Source organism: Arctopsyche grandis, chromosome 7 (assembly GCF_051622035.1).
Source record: "Arctopsyche grandis isolate Sample6627 chromosome 7, ASM5162203v2, whole genome shotgun sequence".
Lineage (NCBI taxonomy): Eukaryota > Metazoa > Arthropoda > Insecta > Trichoptera > Hydropsychidae > Arctopsyche > Arctopsyche grandis.
Window position 1 is genome coordinate 29,989,281 of NC_135361.1, and position 13,377 is coordinate 30,002,657.

Here is a 13,377-nt window from a genome sequence, read left to right on the forward strand (position 1 = left end):
ACCTTCGGTCTCAGTGGTGCTAATTATATACGCTACCATTAAGCCGAACTTCTGGCTATAACTGCTGTATAACAACATAAGTTTTTCCACCAAAACTCATTTTTAGCATACAAATAATGATAAGGAAAATTGTTTAATAACAAAATGTCGCAAGCTTTTCGCACAAGTGACAGGATTCGACTGCGGCTACATTTGACTAGTGAGCTTAAGCCAGGTATGGACTCCACAGTGTAACTTCATATTTATCTATCTGCTTTGGGACCCCAACATAAACTCAATTTGTGAAATTTTTGATTTTTCGCCAGCTTTTGAGGCCAAATACTAGTATGTGCGTCGCCTGAACTGTACAAGCGTGAATACCGATTTCGACAATGGATATTTATATATAAAATTTATGATTTTTTGTTGACAGGTGAGAGCGGAAGCAGAATGTGAATTATGAGGTGGAAAGAGGAGACAACGGAGATGACAGTCGCGGTGAATTCCACTCTACTATGGTCGGATGAAGCCAACTGGACTGACTTGCCGTATGATTCAGGGCTGTCACCTGCGGAAGCGAACACCAGCAGCGAGTACGTGCCGTACTACACGCGCCCTGAAACGTACATAGTGCCCGTGGTGTTCGCCATCATCTTCGTGGTAGGAGTCCTCGGCAACGGGACCCTCATCATCGTATTCCTCAGACATCGCGCCATGAGAAACGTGCCGAATACGTAAGTAAAGAGACGATTATTTGCGTTGACATGACGGACGTGTGAATTATTCATGCCACAAGTCCCCTTGGCAAATTGTAATCTAACACTAGTGGTCAACTTTTTTTTATCGCCGCTTTTATTGCCTAGAGTGTGATCAAAAAATGCCGTGAATGTAGTTACTGTAAATTTATATGTATCATACATATGTTGAGCATCCTCGGTGGCAACCTTTAATATTCTAAGGTGATAGATACCCTACGGCAGCGGTTTCCAAACTTTATGCTACTACGCCTCCCTAAAAAAAATTTTTTTTTCCGCGCCTCCCTACCTTTTATTTTTTAATAGATATAATAATATTGACACGTTTTAAATAATAAACCTTTATTTAAAAATAAAATACTGAACTCTACAATAGACAGAATAATAAAAAGGTTTTGCTATAACATAAATTTATACGACCACGTACATACATATATTTATTTTTATGTTAAATTACTAATTAAACTACATCTAACACATCAAAATTGAATGCGAAGGATGTTGTTGTTTATTGGCACAAAGTTTATCAAATCTTGGGGGCAATATGGAGAGTGCCACTCGTAACTCCTTTTCGACTATTAACCTGGCTCGATATTTGGTTTTCATTGCAGCTACTGCCGAAAAGCCCGTTTCGCATAAATAAGACGTTACGAACGGTAGCAGCACTTGCATTTCTTTGCAATACAAAGATTCATACTCTCCACTAAGATTCATCCAAAATTTAATTATGGTTTCATTTTGAAACTTTTGTTTTAGTGAGCTATCGCATGATAATTCTATCAATTTTTATTTTTCGATGGTTGTCAGCTCGAATTCGTCTTCTTCATTGTAGTTAAATGGATTATGTATCCACAAAAACTTTGAGAAATCAAGGTCTTTGAAATAATTGGAAAAATGCAGCACTAAAACATCCAAGTGGTCGGTAAAAATATTTTTACTTGCTTCAAGGGCTGTGGCCCGGAAATCTTTGGAAAGTGAAAACCTATCCAACTCATTCTTTTGCAAATTTGATTTCCATAACTTTAATTTTTTAATGAAAGCTTTTACTTTGTCTTTTTGAACAAGTGGGTGTATTTGTGATCCTGCATTGATTTATTTAAACCACTCAATTTTCCAAAAATTTCAACCAAATAGGCAAGTTTAACAATAAAATTATCGTTCGTCCACAAATGTGCCTCTTCATGTTGGTTTTCTTCGAGAAAGGTTGCTATTTCTTCTTTGAGTTCAAACATCCTTTAGAATCATTTTTGCACGAGATTGCCAGCGAACTTCACAATAATACAAAAGTGAGGTATAATTAGCTTCCATATCAGCACACAGCTTTGCAAACAGCCTTGCTCTCAAAAGACTATGCTTAATGTAGTTTATAATTTTTATAACTTTTGTAAAAATGCTGTTCAGTTCCTCGCTCATATTTTTTGACAATAGAGCTGCTCTGAGAATCATACAGTGTGTCCAGATAGCATGTGATGCTTTCTTTTTGACCAATGCTTTAAGACCTGCTTTGTGTCCGGACATTGAGTGAGCTCCGTCGGTACACAGTCCAACGCAATTATTTCACTTTATGTCGTTTTCTTCAAAAAAACTGTCTATTATATTAAAAATTTCAATGGATGTGGTCTTCCCAAGAATGCGTTTGCAAAATAATATATCTTCTAATATATTATTATCCGCGACATATCGAACATATGCAATTAAATGGGCATCTTTAGCTAAAGCAGAGCGTTTGCAAAGGCGCAATTTTTAAAATCTTCTTCTCCGGATAATTTTTTATAGGAATTAAATGTATATATAAAAATGAAAGAAAAATAAAAATAAACATTCATGCATTGAATTTTCACTGTTAAGCTACGATATGAAGTTTTATTTATTTGTAGATATTATGGTATGAAAATTATTTTTTTATTAAAAAGTTTTGGCGCCTCCCCTGGCAATAGTCCGCGCCTCCCCTGGCAATAGTCCGCGCCTCCCCTGGGAGGCGCGCCTCCCGGTTTGGAAACCGCTACCCTACGGGGATAAGGATACGTTCGCGTTCATTTCACCATATCAATAGTTCAACTTTAGACATTTCCTTTTAACTGAATATATGTACATATGTACGGGTCTACGTGACGAGCCAGAATTTTAAATTACATAAAACACAAATATCGGAAGTCAAAGATCGAAAATCGAAAGATCAAAAAAAAAGGGTGCATGGTAAACGGCACATACTCACGTACATACTCACTTAATTTGCGCGAGCAGGGTACAACAGGAACAAGAGGAACAGGCTTTTTCTCACGTATTCTGCGCGCGCACATTAATACGGGAGGAAAAGCCTGTTCCTCTTGTTCCTGTTGTATCCTGCTCGCGCAAATTAAGTGAGTATGTACCGTTTACCACGCACCCTTTTTTAAATCTTTCGACTTAAGATCTTTCGATTTTCGATCTTTGCCTTCCGATATTTGTGTTTTCTGTAATTTAGCATTCTGGCTCGTCACGGAGACCGCATATGTATGTACATACATAAGCGGTTCTAGCACAATTACCCCCTGGACACATGCCCCCCGGACACATACCATATAATATAATAAAAATATATGATAAAAATTGACAGTATCTTTAATAAAAAGTCAGTATCAATGCTAATTTATTTCAGCCAGAAAAATACAGATTCAGAAATACAGATATTAATAATACATATATCAGATTCTTTATAAATAATCAATAATCAATAATAAAAATCAGTAATCAAAACGTAAACAAAAAAAGTAAATAAAAGTCCAAAATCAATTGTATTTAAATGTATTTTTCATTTCCTTTTCTCGATTTTACAAATTCCATTATGGATAGTCTAAAAATATTTAAAATATAATAACAATAATATATACTCATATTGAAATTTACTTTAAATACTACAGAACGCAAATGCTTACTGGTGACTAAAAGTCTTTTAAATTGATATTTATTTCATTTACAACAATAAATTGAAATCAAATATTGTATTTAAATTGAAATTCAATATGCTCTACCACACTTAATTTATTATTATTTATTACTTTACTTTATTATTAATTATTAATTATTTATTTTTATTTTTAAACAATTTTTATCCATGGCGGGGGGATATTTGCACGGGGGGTTAATGTCCGGGGGTTTTTGGCCGGGGGGTACATGTCCGGATCCCACAAAAGCATGTCTATAATATATGTTGTTTCATTAAGTTTTAGCTTATGACCAAGTAATATATAAAATCCAACCGGAAGTGACAGTTTACTATTGTTTACATTTTAAACGACACTTTAAATATGTGTGCTCTCCTAAAAAATCCTCGAATGAATTTCAAGTTAAAAAATAATTTACAATTTTTTTAATAAAATTATAATTATAATATAATTTATTTATACATATCTACATCATAAAAAATGTCTGCCTTGAATCTTCATATCATCATTCTTAGTGTTTTAAAAGGTTTTTATTAGCTGCACTTCGACAATTGGTCTGACGAATTTACTATATTCTTCCGATCGCTTTGAAACTTTACCATTTTGCGAGGCTTGGCCGCCAATAGAGATTTCAATAGGGTCCGCTAAGTTGATGGTGAAATGTAATCGTAATAAACACGTATAAATAAAGAATTTTGGATAAGGTGACAGCTCACCCACTGCCAATAGCCAGTAGTTTTGTTTGTTTTAATTTCCGTTACCCACTCGTTTTGTCAGATTTTAATTGTTTAAACGCCTATAGCTTTATGATTTTTTAACTATATCTTATACAATTTGCAATTAGGCTCTCTCATCATCTCGCATATATACTTTTACTTCGCCTTTATCATACTAGTTGTTTTACCCGGCTTCGCTCAGTATTTGTAATATAAACAGCTTAAACATGGCGAATGTGATAGTAAATATTCATTTGTTTTTTTATTAAATTTATTTGAATCGAAAAAATAAATATATTGAACCTTCGTCTTAGAAACTTTGATTTGTTTTCGGTGTTACCAACCAACATTATCTATATACTTACCTAGTTACAAAGTCTCTTTTGAAATTATATATTAACCAGCAGCGTGGTCTAGTGGTGAATGTTGAACCATTTCGTACTTGATGTTACGAGTTCGATTCCCCGCTAAGTCTCGCTGTTGGCCAGACCTTGATTTGTCTAGGTCGATCGTTTCTTATCAGAATTTGCCAATTTTTCTGATTTTCATTGAAACGATTCCTGTAAAATTGGCGTTTCCTTCCCAATTTTCTGTTGCGAACCTTTAGTTATTGTTATATCTCAGGTTTCGCCATATTGCTCACCATAGATGTCTCTGTGGTTGTTTATCGAATATAAAATTCGTATTGTTACATGAAAATTATTCATCGTTATTTATCGTATTAATACGATGTTTGTAATATATGTACATATACTGACCATAGATGTCAGATATTATTTAGATTGACATGTATCTATGTAATAATAATTATGTGGACCAGGAAGGTGCATTTGGGGTTTACCTGGTATATTTGTAAAATAAATAAATTATATATTATGATGTATGTATGTATGTCGTTTTCCGCCACCCAAGGTTTTAAGTATGTAATATATTTAATTTCATTAATCCTTTACGTTAATCATCTTGTATACATATTAATTTTGATTCATATAAAAAAAATTCTGTAAGATTATCATTTAAGCCGGGACTATAATTTTTATATTTTTTGTATTTATTTTTACATAACATACATTTTTTATATTTATATTTTATATATTGTTTAAACCTTGTTTTATAAAAAAAACTCTTTTTGATCACTTTTTCACAAAGATACATCTCTATTTCATTCATTTATTATTGGTAACTGTTTAAAAATATAAAATTTTGTTTATTTGATTTCTTTTACCTCACATACACTACACAAGAACTTTTCACTTGACATACTTTTCTTATTAAAAGTCTTTTTCAGGATTTCAGTGTTCTACTTCTTTTTATAAGGTTAATAAATCTCATTGTTGTGATGAAGAAATTTATGGAGCATGTTTAGTAACTTTCCCATAAAAAAATTGGCACAGAATTGAATATTTTTTTGTAAACCCCTGCGAAAATATGATATAAATATATTTGAAAGAATTGATGGAAATTTTTAAACCGATAACCTACTTAATTAATTAACTAAGTATTTTTTTAAAACATTGTATTTATATTATATGTGTTATATTATATGTGTTGTAGTTGCAGAATAAACAAATTCCTAGCATGTACAAAAAATCCATTCACTTTGGGGAATTTGTATGCAATACGTGTATGCAAAAATCAAGTCATTTTATTATTTACATACATACATATGTATGTATATATACAGAATGCATATAAATAAAAAATTACGTATGTACAAGGAAATTGTTTCATCATATCTACACATATATGGTCAAAGTCAAGCATAGTCAAAGTTTCTACAGATAAAAATAATATTTTATTTAAAAGCAAAATTTGTACATTTGATTCGGTAAAATCTTTATACACTTGGGTATATCTTAAAGGCTGTTTAAATATTTATCAAGTTTAAAATCAAAAAGATATGTATATAATTTCAGTACCTCCTATAGAAATTTTGTGCTCGAGTGTACATAGAAGCCTCAATACACACTAAATCATAAATGTATGTCGAAATATTAATTTGGAATATACATATGTATATAGGATATATCTTAGTGATAATGAAATGATGTGAATATTGTATAATGGGCTCGTTCGGATTTTCAATTAAGAACACTCCGGAAAAGTTTTCCTGTCCCTTCGATCGGAGTTTCACATTGAATCTTTACATTTTCGTCCTCTATTCATATCTACTGAGCCCATACGTCTGCTCGTAAAAGTTTTGTCACTCGTTTACAGGTCAACGTGTTCTGATCGACTCGACTCGCTGAAAATTGGATGCAAAGACTTGTCAAACGACCGCACACGAATAGAAAGATAGAAAAGTGGACGCGGAAAAGGAAATGTGACTGTAAATTGTTTTCTTTTTAAAGTCACGAGCCTGCATTTTAATCATTTTTAATTTCCTATATACATATTATATGCATGTAACTAATATCCTTTAATCATCACACTACATATGTAATTGAGACGATGTTCGGTGTATTTACTTGTGTTATAAATATAGAGATAATAATATAAAATTTAATATCTAAAATGCAATTCCGGGAGAGGTTTTGTAATTTTATAATACATTTGCAATTTCGGAATAGACTTTGTAAGGTTTAATGTAACTATATGTATGTATTTAAGGCTTTTCGATTTCGCAAAAACAAATTTTAGCATGCCAGGATGTATTATTAATTAATATTATATAATCGATTTCGATTTTGATTTTGATGGGCGGCGGCCGCGTTGGTGCCGGTAGTTTTGGAAAGGAATTTATACACGAATTAAAATAAAGTTGCATGTTATATTTAAATATTAAGTAAGGTCATGTATAGGCACGCGGGAGCGCGTAATATTAATCGTAATAAAAAGTGCGCGAATTATTATAGTTCGTAATGAAGAAGCGTGTGTGTATGTGTGTCACCTGTGACTCAGCCTAACGTCGCATATGCCTGTCGTTAAATGACGCTCCACACCCTCCCTACTCCACTTCCCTGCTACCACGCTTCCCCGTGTCTCGAATACGTTGCTCTGATTGGGTGTGTGTCCACGCGTTTGCCATTTACCCCCATAGTCACATAGTCACATACTCACACACGCCACGTCTCTTTTTATATATGTACATATATATTATAATTAATTAAAGTTATTTTATACAGTTTTTATGCAAAGAATGCATTTAATACAAGTGGAGAGTATTTTTAATTTAATAAATTACCCGAAGAGTTTGATGGAGTCAAAGCAATTTCATTACAGAATGAAAGTTTTTCACATACGGTAAATTTTATATAGCAGGTAGAATATTGCTCGACCTTTTCCATGTTAGAATTATTGAGGATGGGGTTACAAAAACAAATTAAATATACAAAAGGGTCATAAGTAAAAATTGAATCAGCTCTGGTTTTGTAAAAGGATTTTTTTTAACAGCAACGTACATACATATCATTCAATGTTATGAAAAATTAATATACCTAGCCCTACAAAAATGCGGAAATTTTTATTTTATTTTTTGAAAACAATCTTTCGTTTTTATTAAAATATTATCATTGCGTAAAGCGTAAAACTACATATGGACTTATTTTGAATTTTTTGCGGAATTAAAATACCTTGCCTTATTTAATCAAAGACGTATTCATAAAAAAGGATATAATATATATCTTTTAACATTGGAATTATTTATATAAATTTACGGTACCTTATAATCATTTATGAAACTTATTACAATTTTTTTTGCTTAATTTTTATTGCTTAAAATTTTTCATAATAATTATTATTTCTTCTCTTTTCAATTATATAAGTTTTAATTCCATTTAAAAGACAAATATCGTATTTATAATAATTTATAAGACATAAATCTTCCACCACCAATTTGTAGCCTCACATTAAATGTAGCTTTAAGACAAATGCTGAAATAAAATGATCAGTTACTGCTTTAGTATCACCTCAATTTATTTCTTAGGGTATTGAAAACCATTACAGTTATTGTCGCTTCAACAAGGCGAAGAAGATTTAAAACGTATTTACTTTATATTGCTCACCTTCGAAAGGAGATATATTGAGAATTTTCTTTCACGCGTCGTTGACTTGTTTTCCTCGACGTCGGCAGTTTTTCACCTCGTAAAGTCAATTTATAGAAGCGTTTTCCTTTAATATCCGTCGGATGTTGCATCTAAGGTTTGCCTCTCCGTATCGACGACATCTTTCAACCGAATGAACCGAATTAAAACCGATTTAAGATCTTATCGCCGGTTACGAAAATAAACTCAGTTCGATATCGAAAATTTTCGAACGAAGATAAACCGTGTGATAGATGACCGTCATTTTTCAGCGATACCATCAGAAGTCAATAAATCTCCTAGTGCAATCTTTAGGGATAATTTACGATCAGTTTTTTTTTCATTTTTACTAGCCTCCTCTTATTCATAAATTACCTGCAGTCATTCTGTATATATGTATATACATATGTTCGCTAATTACTTAAAGTACATTACTAATAAGTTAAAAAGTATTCACATATACGGGTTTAGTGCAAACGATCGAAAAGCGCCAGACAGATTGAACCACAGATTAACTGGATGGCTGCTTTAAACGCAATTCTCGACTTCACGAATGAAAAATTGCACATCAGATGACGAGTAACCTTTCGATGTGCACAGATGCAATTATTAAAATGGTAATTATTAAAATTGAGTTGGATCTTTCTGGCGAGTTTTTAATAATTTAATAAGGAAAAATTCGGAACTAAAGTATCAGAAGCACAGAACGTATACAGGGTAGGTATGTCGGGACTTCGGGTAGATTTCGCTTAGTATAGGTGCGAGCAGTGCGCACGCATAAGGTACACTTGTCGTTAATCTGTGGTTCAGTCTGTCTGGCGCTTTTCGATCGTTTGCACCGCATCGACATACATATGTATACATATGTCTGTATGTGTATGTGCTTAGTAACTTCCCAAAATTATGACCAATCCATCACTTTTGATCCTCAACTCACTTTTCACAATCACATCAAGATGGTCACTGACGTTTACTTTCGTCGACTTGGATTTGTCTTAGAATATGCTAGATTATTAAAAATATTCTCCAACCTTTCGTCTTCTCGCTTGCTTTTCAACTCGATTGTGAACAGCAAGCTAGAGTAGAATGCGATTGTGTGGAATCTAATGATTGAGAAAGTGCAAAAAGCATTTCTTCGTTTTCTATATAGGAAAGAGTATGGGTATTACTCTTATCTCTACCCTACTCATTTTGGAAATGCTTGGGTATAATTCCCTTGAACTTCTCATTAATTCGTTTTGTTCTCCAGCTTAACGTGGTAATATGTACGCCATGCAAGTCATTGCTGAAAGCGTTAAGACTTTATGGCCCTAACAATTATGTGCATGATAGACATCATTATTTGATGATTGTACCTGCTGCTCGCACAGTTTTTTATTGAATGGCTCCTATTCCAAGAGCTATCAGACTTCTCAATGAAATCGTTGCTGCTGAGCCCGAATGTCATATTTTTCACCTCAGTGAGTATTTTAACATATTTGTCCGGTAGCCTGCGCTCATCATTATTTTCATAATTGAATTTGATGCATGAGTGAAATTTTGATCTTCTCTCTACTATTTGGGCCTCGCAAGAATGTTTTGTATTTGCGGCTAGTTCTTATATATTGGTTCTGGCTATATGCGTAAGACATTCCCTCCTTTGTATTTTATATTATTTGATATTTTTACTTTATCTGCTATTATTATAATTTAATTGTTTTTTATGATTATGTATACATGTACTTTTTTCCTGTACATCTTTGTATATATTTTTGTTTTTATCATCTCTCTGTATATTTTCGACCATTGTGGCGCATTAGGGACTTATGTAATGCCACAATGGTTCAAGCTTAAACTTAAAAGCCAGCAGCATAGCTCGGTCGTCAATCTTCTGTCTAACACCGAGAGGCACCGGGTTCGATCCCATGAGCTGACCTCGATTGAAAATAATTTTTCTGAGTATATCTGTAGTGCTGCTGGTCAGACCTGGATATTTGTGACTCCGGGTCGATCGTTTCCTATCAGAGTTTGCTAATTTTATCTGATTTCATTGTTGAAACGGTTCCCGATTAAAAAATGCCTAAAATCCTTCCTACCCACTATGTCACCACTATTTGAGTATGATTAACGTACAATCAAATTTGTGTACAATTCATAGATGTCTCGTTAATTTGCGAGTTTTCAGTGTCTCGTAATTCAGCGACTTGTATAATAAAAATTCTGTATTGTTTGAAATTGGCCAGGAAGGCGCATTGGGGCTTTCCTGTAAAGCCTTCCTGGTATAAAATGTAATAAAAAAATTAATGAAAATTGCTCGACCATGCATCCCATGCACTGCATATGCATGTACGTACATTCTTGAAAAAATAAAACCACACCAAAAGCACAATCTTTTGCAGTTCAAATTTCCATAAAGATAAAATGGCATGCTATTTACCGGCTGTTCAAATGAACGATCAAATAAAGGGAAAGAGTTTTCGTTGGTTTGTTTAATTTTGAAAATCGTCACAGGCCTCGCCCTTTGCGTGCAGATACAGAATAAAGGCGGGCTTCTCTCGCGTATTTATGTACACATCTACGTCGGTTTTGCAAACTTGTGGGTGTTTTCTAATTAGTACGATTTCCCTGCACAGTCGAATGCGGGATTGAAAGCGTGATTGTTACGAAGACAAATAATGATGCGACATTACAACAACAACAAGTCTCAGCCGTAAAAGAGAACATCTAGCCCATACATGTGTCGAGTTCCTCGTAGAGTTGAAAATACGAAGCGTAGCTCGAATAATCGAGTAAAGAAACGGCGCATATATTTTGTGCGCGGAAAATTTTCCACGTTGAGTATTTTCACAATGGACTACTCTTTGTCGAAATTTGAATAACGTGTGTGTGTGTGTATATGTTCGTCTTTTATTTACGCGGAATGCTTTTGTGTAAATATATACATATATATATATATATATATATATATATATATATATATATATATATATATATATATATATATATATATATATATATATATATATATATATATATATATATATATATATATATATATATATATATATATATATATATATATATATATATATATATATATATATATATATATAGATGTATGATGCATTGATTTACGAGATATGTATATTTATCGTATACATTTTCTAACTGTTGAATGTTGTAATATGACCATCTCTATTATATAACTAGTTTTGTGCCCGATACCATCGCATGGATTATGGCATATTAATTTATTAAATAAAAAAAATTAAAAAAAATGTGCCGGTCATGTGTTGGATCCGCATCATTTTTTTCAAATAGCTTAAAAGTATAATTAATTTATTATTTATATTTTATTGTTTAATATGAAAAAATGGTTCAAAAAAGCGTTAAATCAAATTACCGTTATGTATTTTTATATGGCGTGATTTAATCAATTCTATTATAAGTCTGTTACTGAGAGTTGGCGCGAACAAATGCGCTTGTGTAGTGTCTGTGAAAAGGTAAATAGGATGCTCTCACACTGCATTCAATGATGAAAAGACTCTCCGTCTATTTCACGTGCATAGTCATGAGTAAGAGAACGCGCCAACTTTCGGTAACAGACCTGTAATATAGTGATAGACCCGATGAAAATTTCAGGGTGTATTATAAGTAAAAACTATCCACCTACATATAAACAATATAAAACACCAATAGAAAAAATAATTTTCAATAGATGGCGCTATATGTTCGTGAGAATATTTTCCTAGAGGAAATATTGGTAGCAAACAGTATATTTACATTATATGTACATCGAATTCCATTTTTTTTCATATAAATCATTATCATAATAGGGAGCAAATATATGTATATGCGTAATTCTTTCATTCAAATATTTTTTTTCCGTAAATTCCGTAAAAACATTCCATTTATGAAATCGAATTAAGCTTAAAAATTTTAATATCACAATTGGAAAATATTGTAACTTAGGTAAATTTTCAAATAAAAATTTTCAAATATATGGCAATCACACGAAAAGATTGCATATATATAAATATATATATATATATATATATATATATATATATATATATATATATATATATATATATATATATATATATATATATATATATATATATATATATATATATATATATATATATATATATATATATATATATATATATATATATATATATTTAGATTTTAAAGTTTTCATTAAAAAGGATTTTACCTCAGTATCCAAGGCATTTTGATTCATATTCATATAAAACACAAAGCAAAAACACGAATGATGCATGTTTAATGTACCGAACCTCGCGTTTCTGTTGGGTAACGTTTTCAAAAGAAAGTATACATATAAATACAGTTCAAATAATATATACAACTTTTAATTTATCACCGGAACACTGAGAATCCGACGAAACGAGAACAATGTTGAATAAATATGGGAGCCGTCATTTAAACAAATACGATTCGCTATCCTGAAGGTATTGTTTGCTCGCAAAGGAATACTTTTAAAAGGGAATGAGGGCTTTCTACATACATATATTCGTATACATATGCTTAATACTGGAAAGATGTTCGTGTTCCGTAACGGACGCAAAATATATGGTCATCCTAGCAGATTCTCATTATGTCAACTGAAAAGATCCGTCTGCTGGAGAGTAGAGAATCTTATCCTTCAAATCGGTAGACTTGTAGACGAATTAGTCCATCGAAACGGTAATTGTATTACCGAAATATCAAAACATTGACTCGGAGTCTGCTCTTGTATTTTCTTCAGTGCCTCCTCTCGAGAAATATCGAGGAATTGAATTTAAACCAAATTATTATATTACTATAACAACGCGTTCGACTATCAAACTTGAAGAGTTGTACGTGAAATTGAATTAAATCCCCCTTTTGCCGACAAAAGACGAAAATTGTTCAATTTCACAAAAGAGAAAAACATCAAACGTACGATTCGATCTACAAAAGACTTTCCATATTTTATTATATCTGCAGGCTTCACCTA

The 13,377-nt window shown here is 32.2% G+C and overlaps 1 protein-coding gene across 1 annotated transcript in view; it reads left to right on the top strand.

Annotated features, from left to right (window-relative positions):
- Positions 1–465: 465 nt before the first annotated feature.
- CCHa1-R (CCHamide-1 receptor) overlaps positions 466–13,377 on the top strand; it is a 50,057-nt gene continuing 37,145 nt past the window's right edge. Inside the window, exon 1 of the mRNA XM_077434230.1 lies at positions 466–713. Coding sequence (XP_077290356.1) covers positions 466–713 — 248 coding nt within the window. The remainder of the gene's footprint in view (positions 714–13,377) is intronic.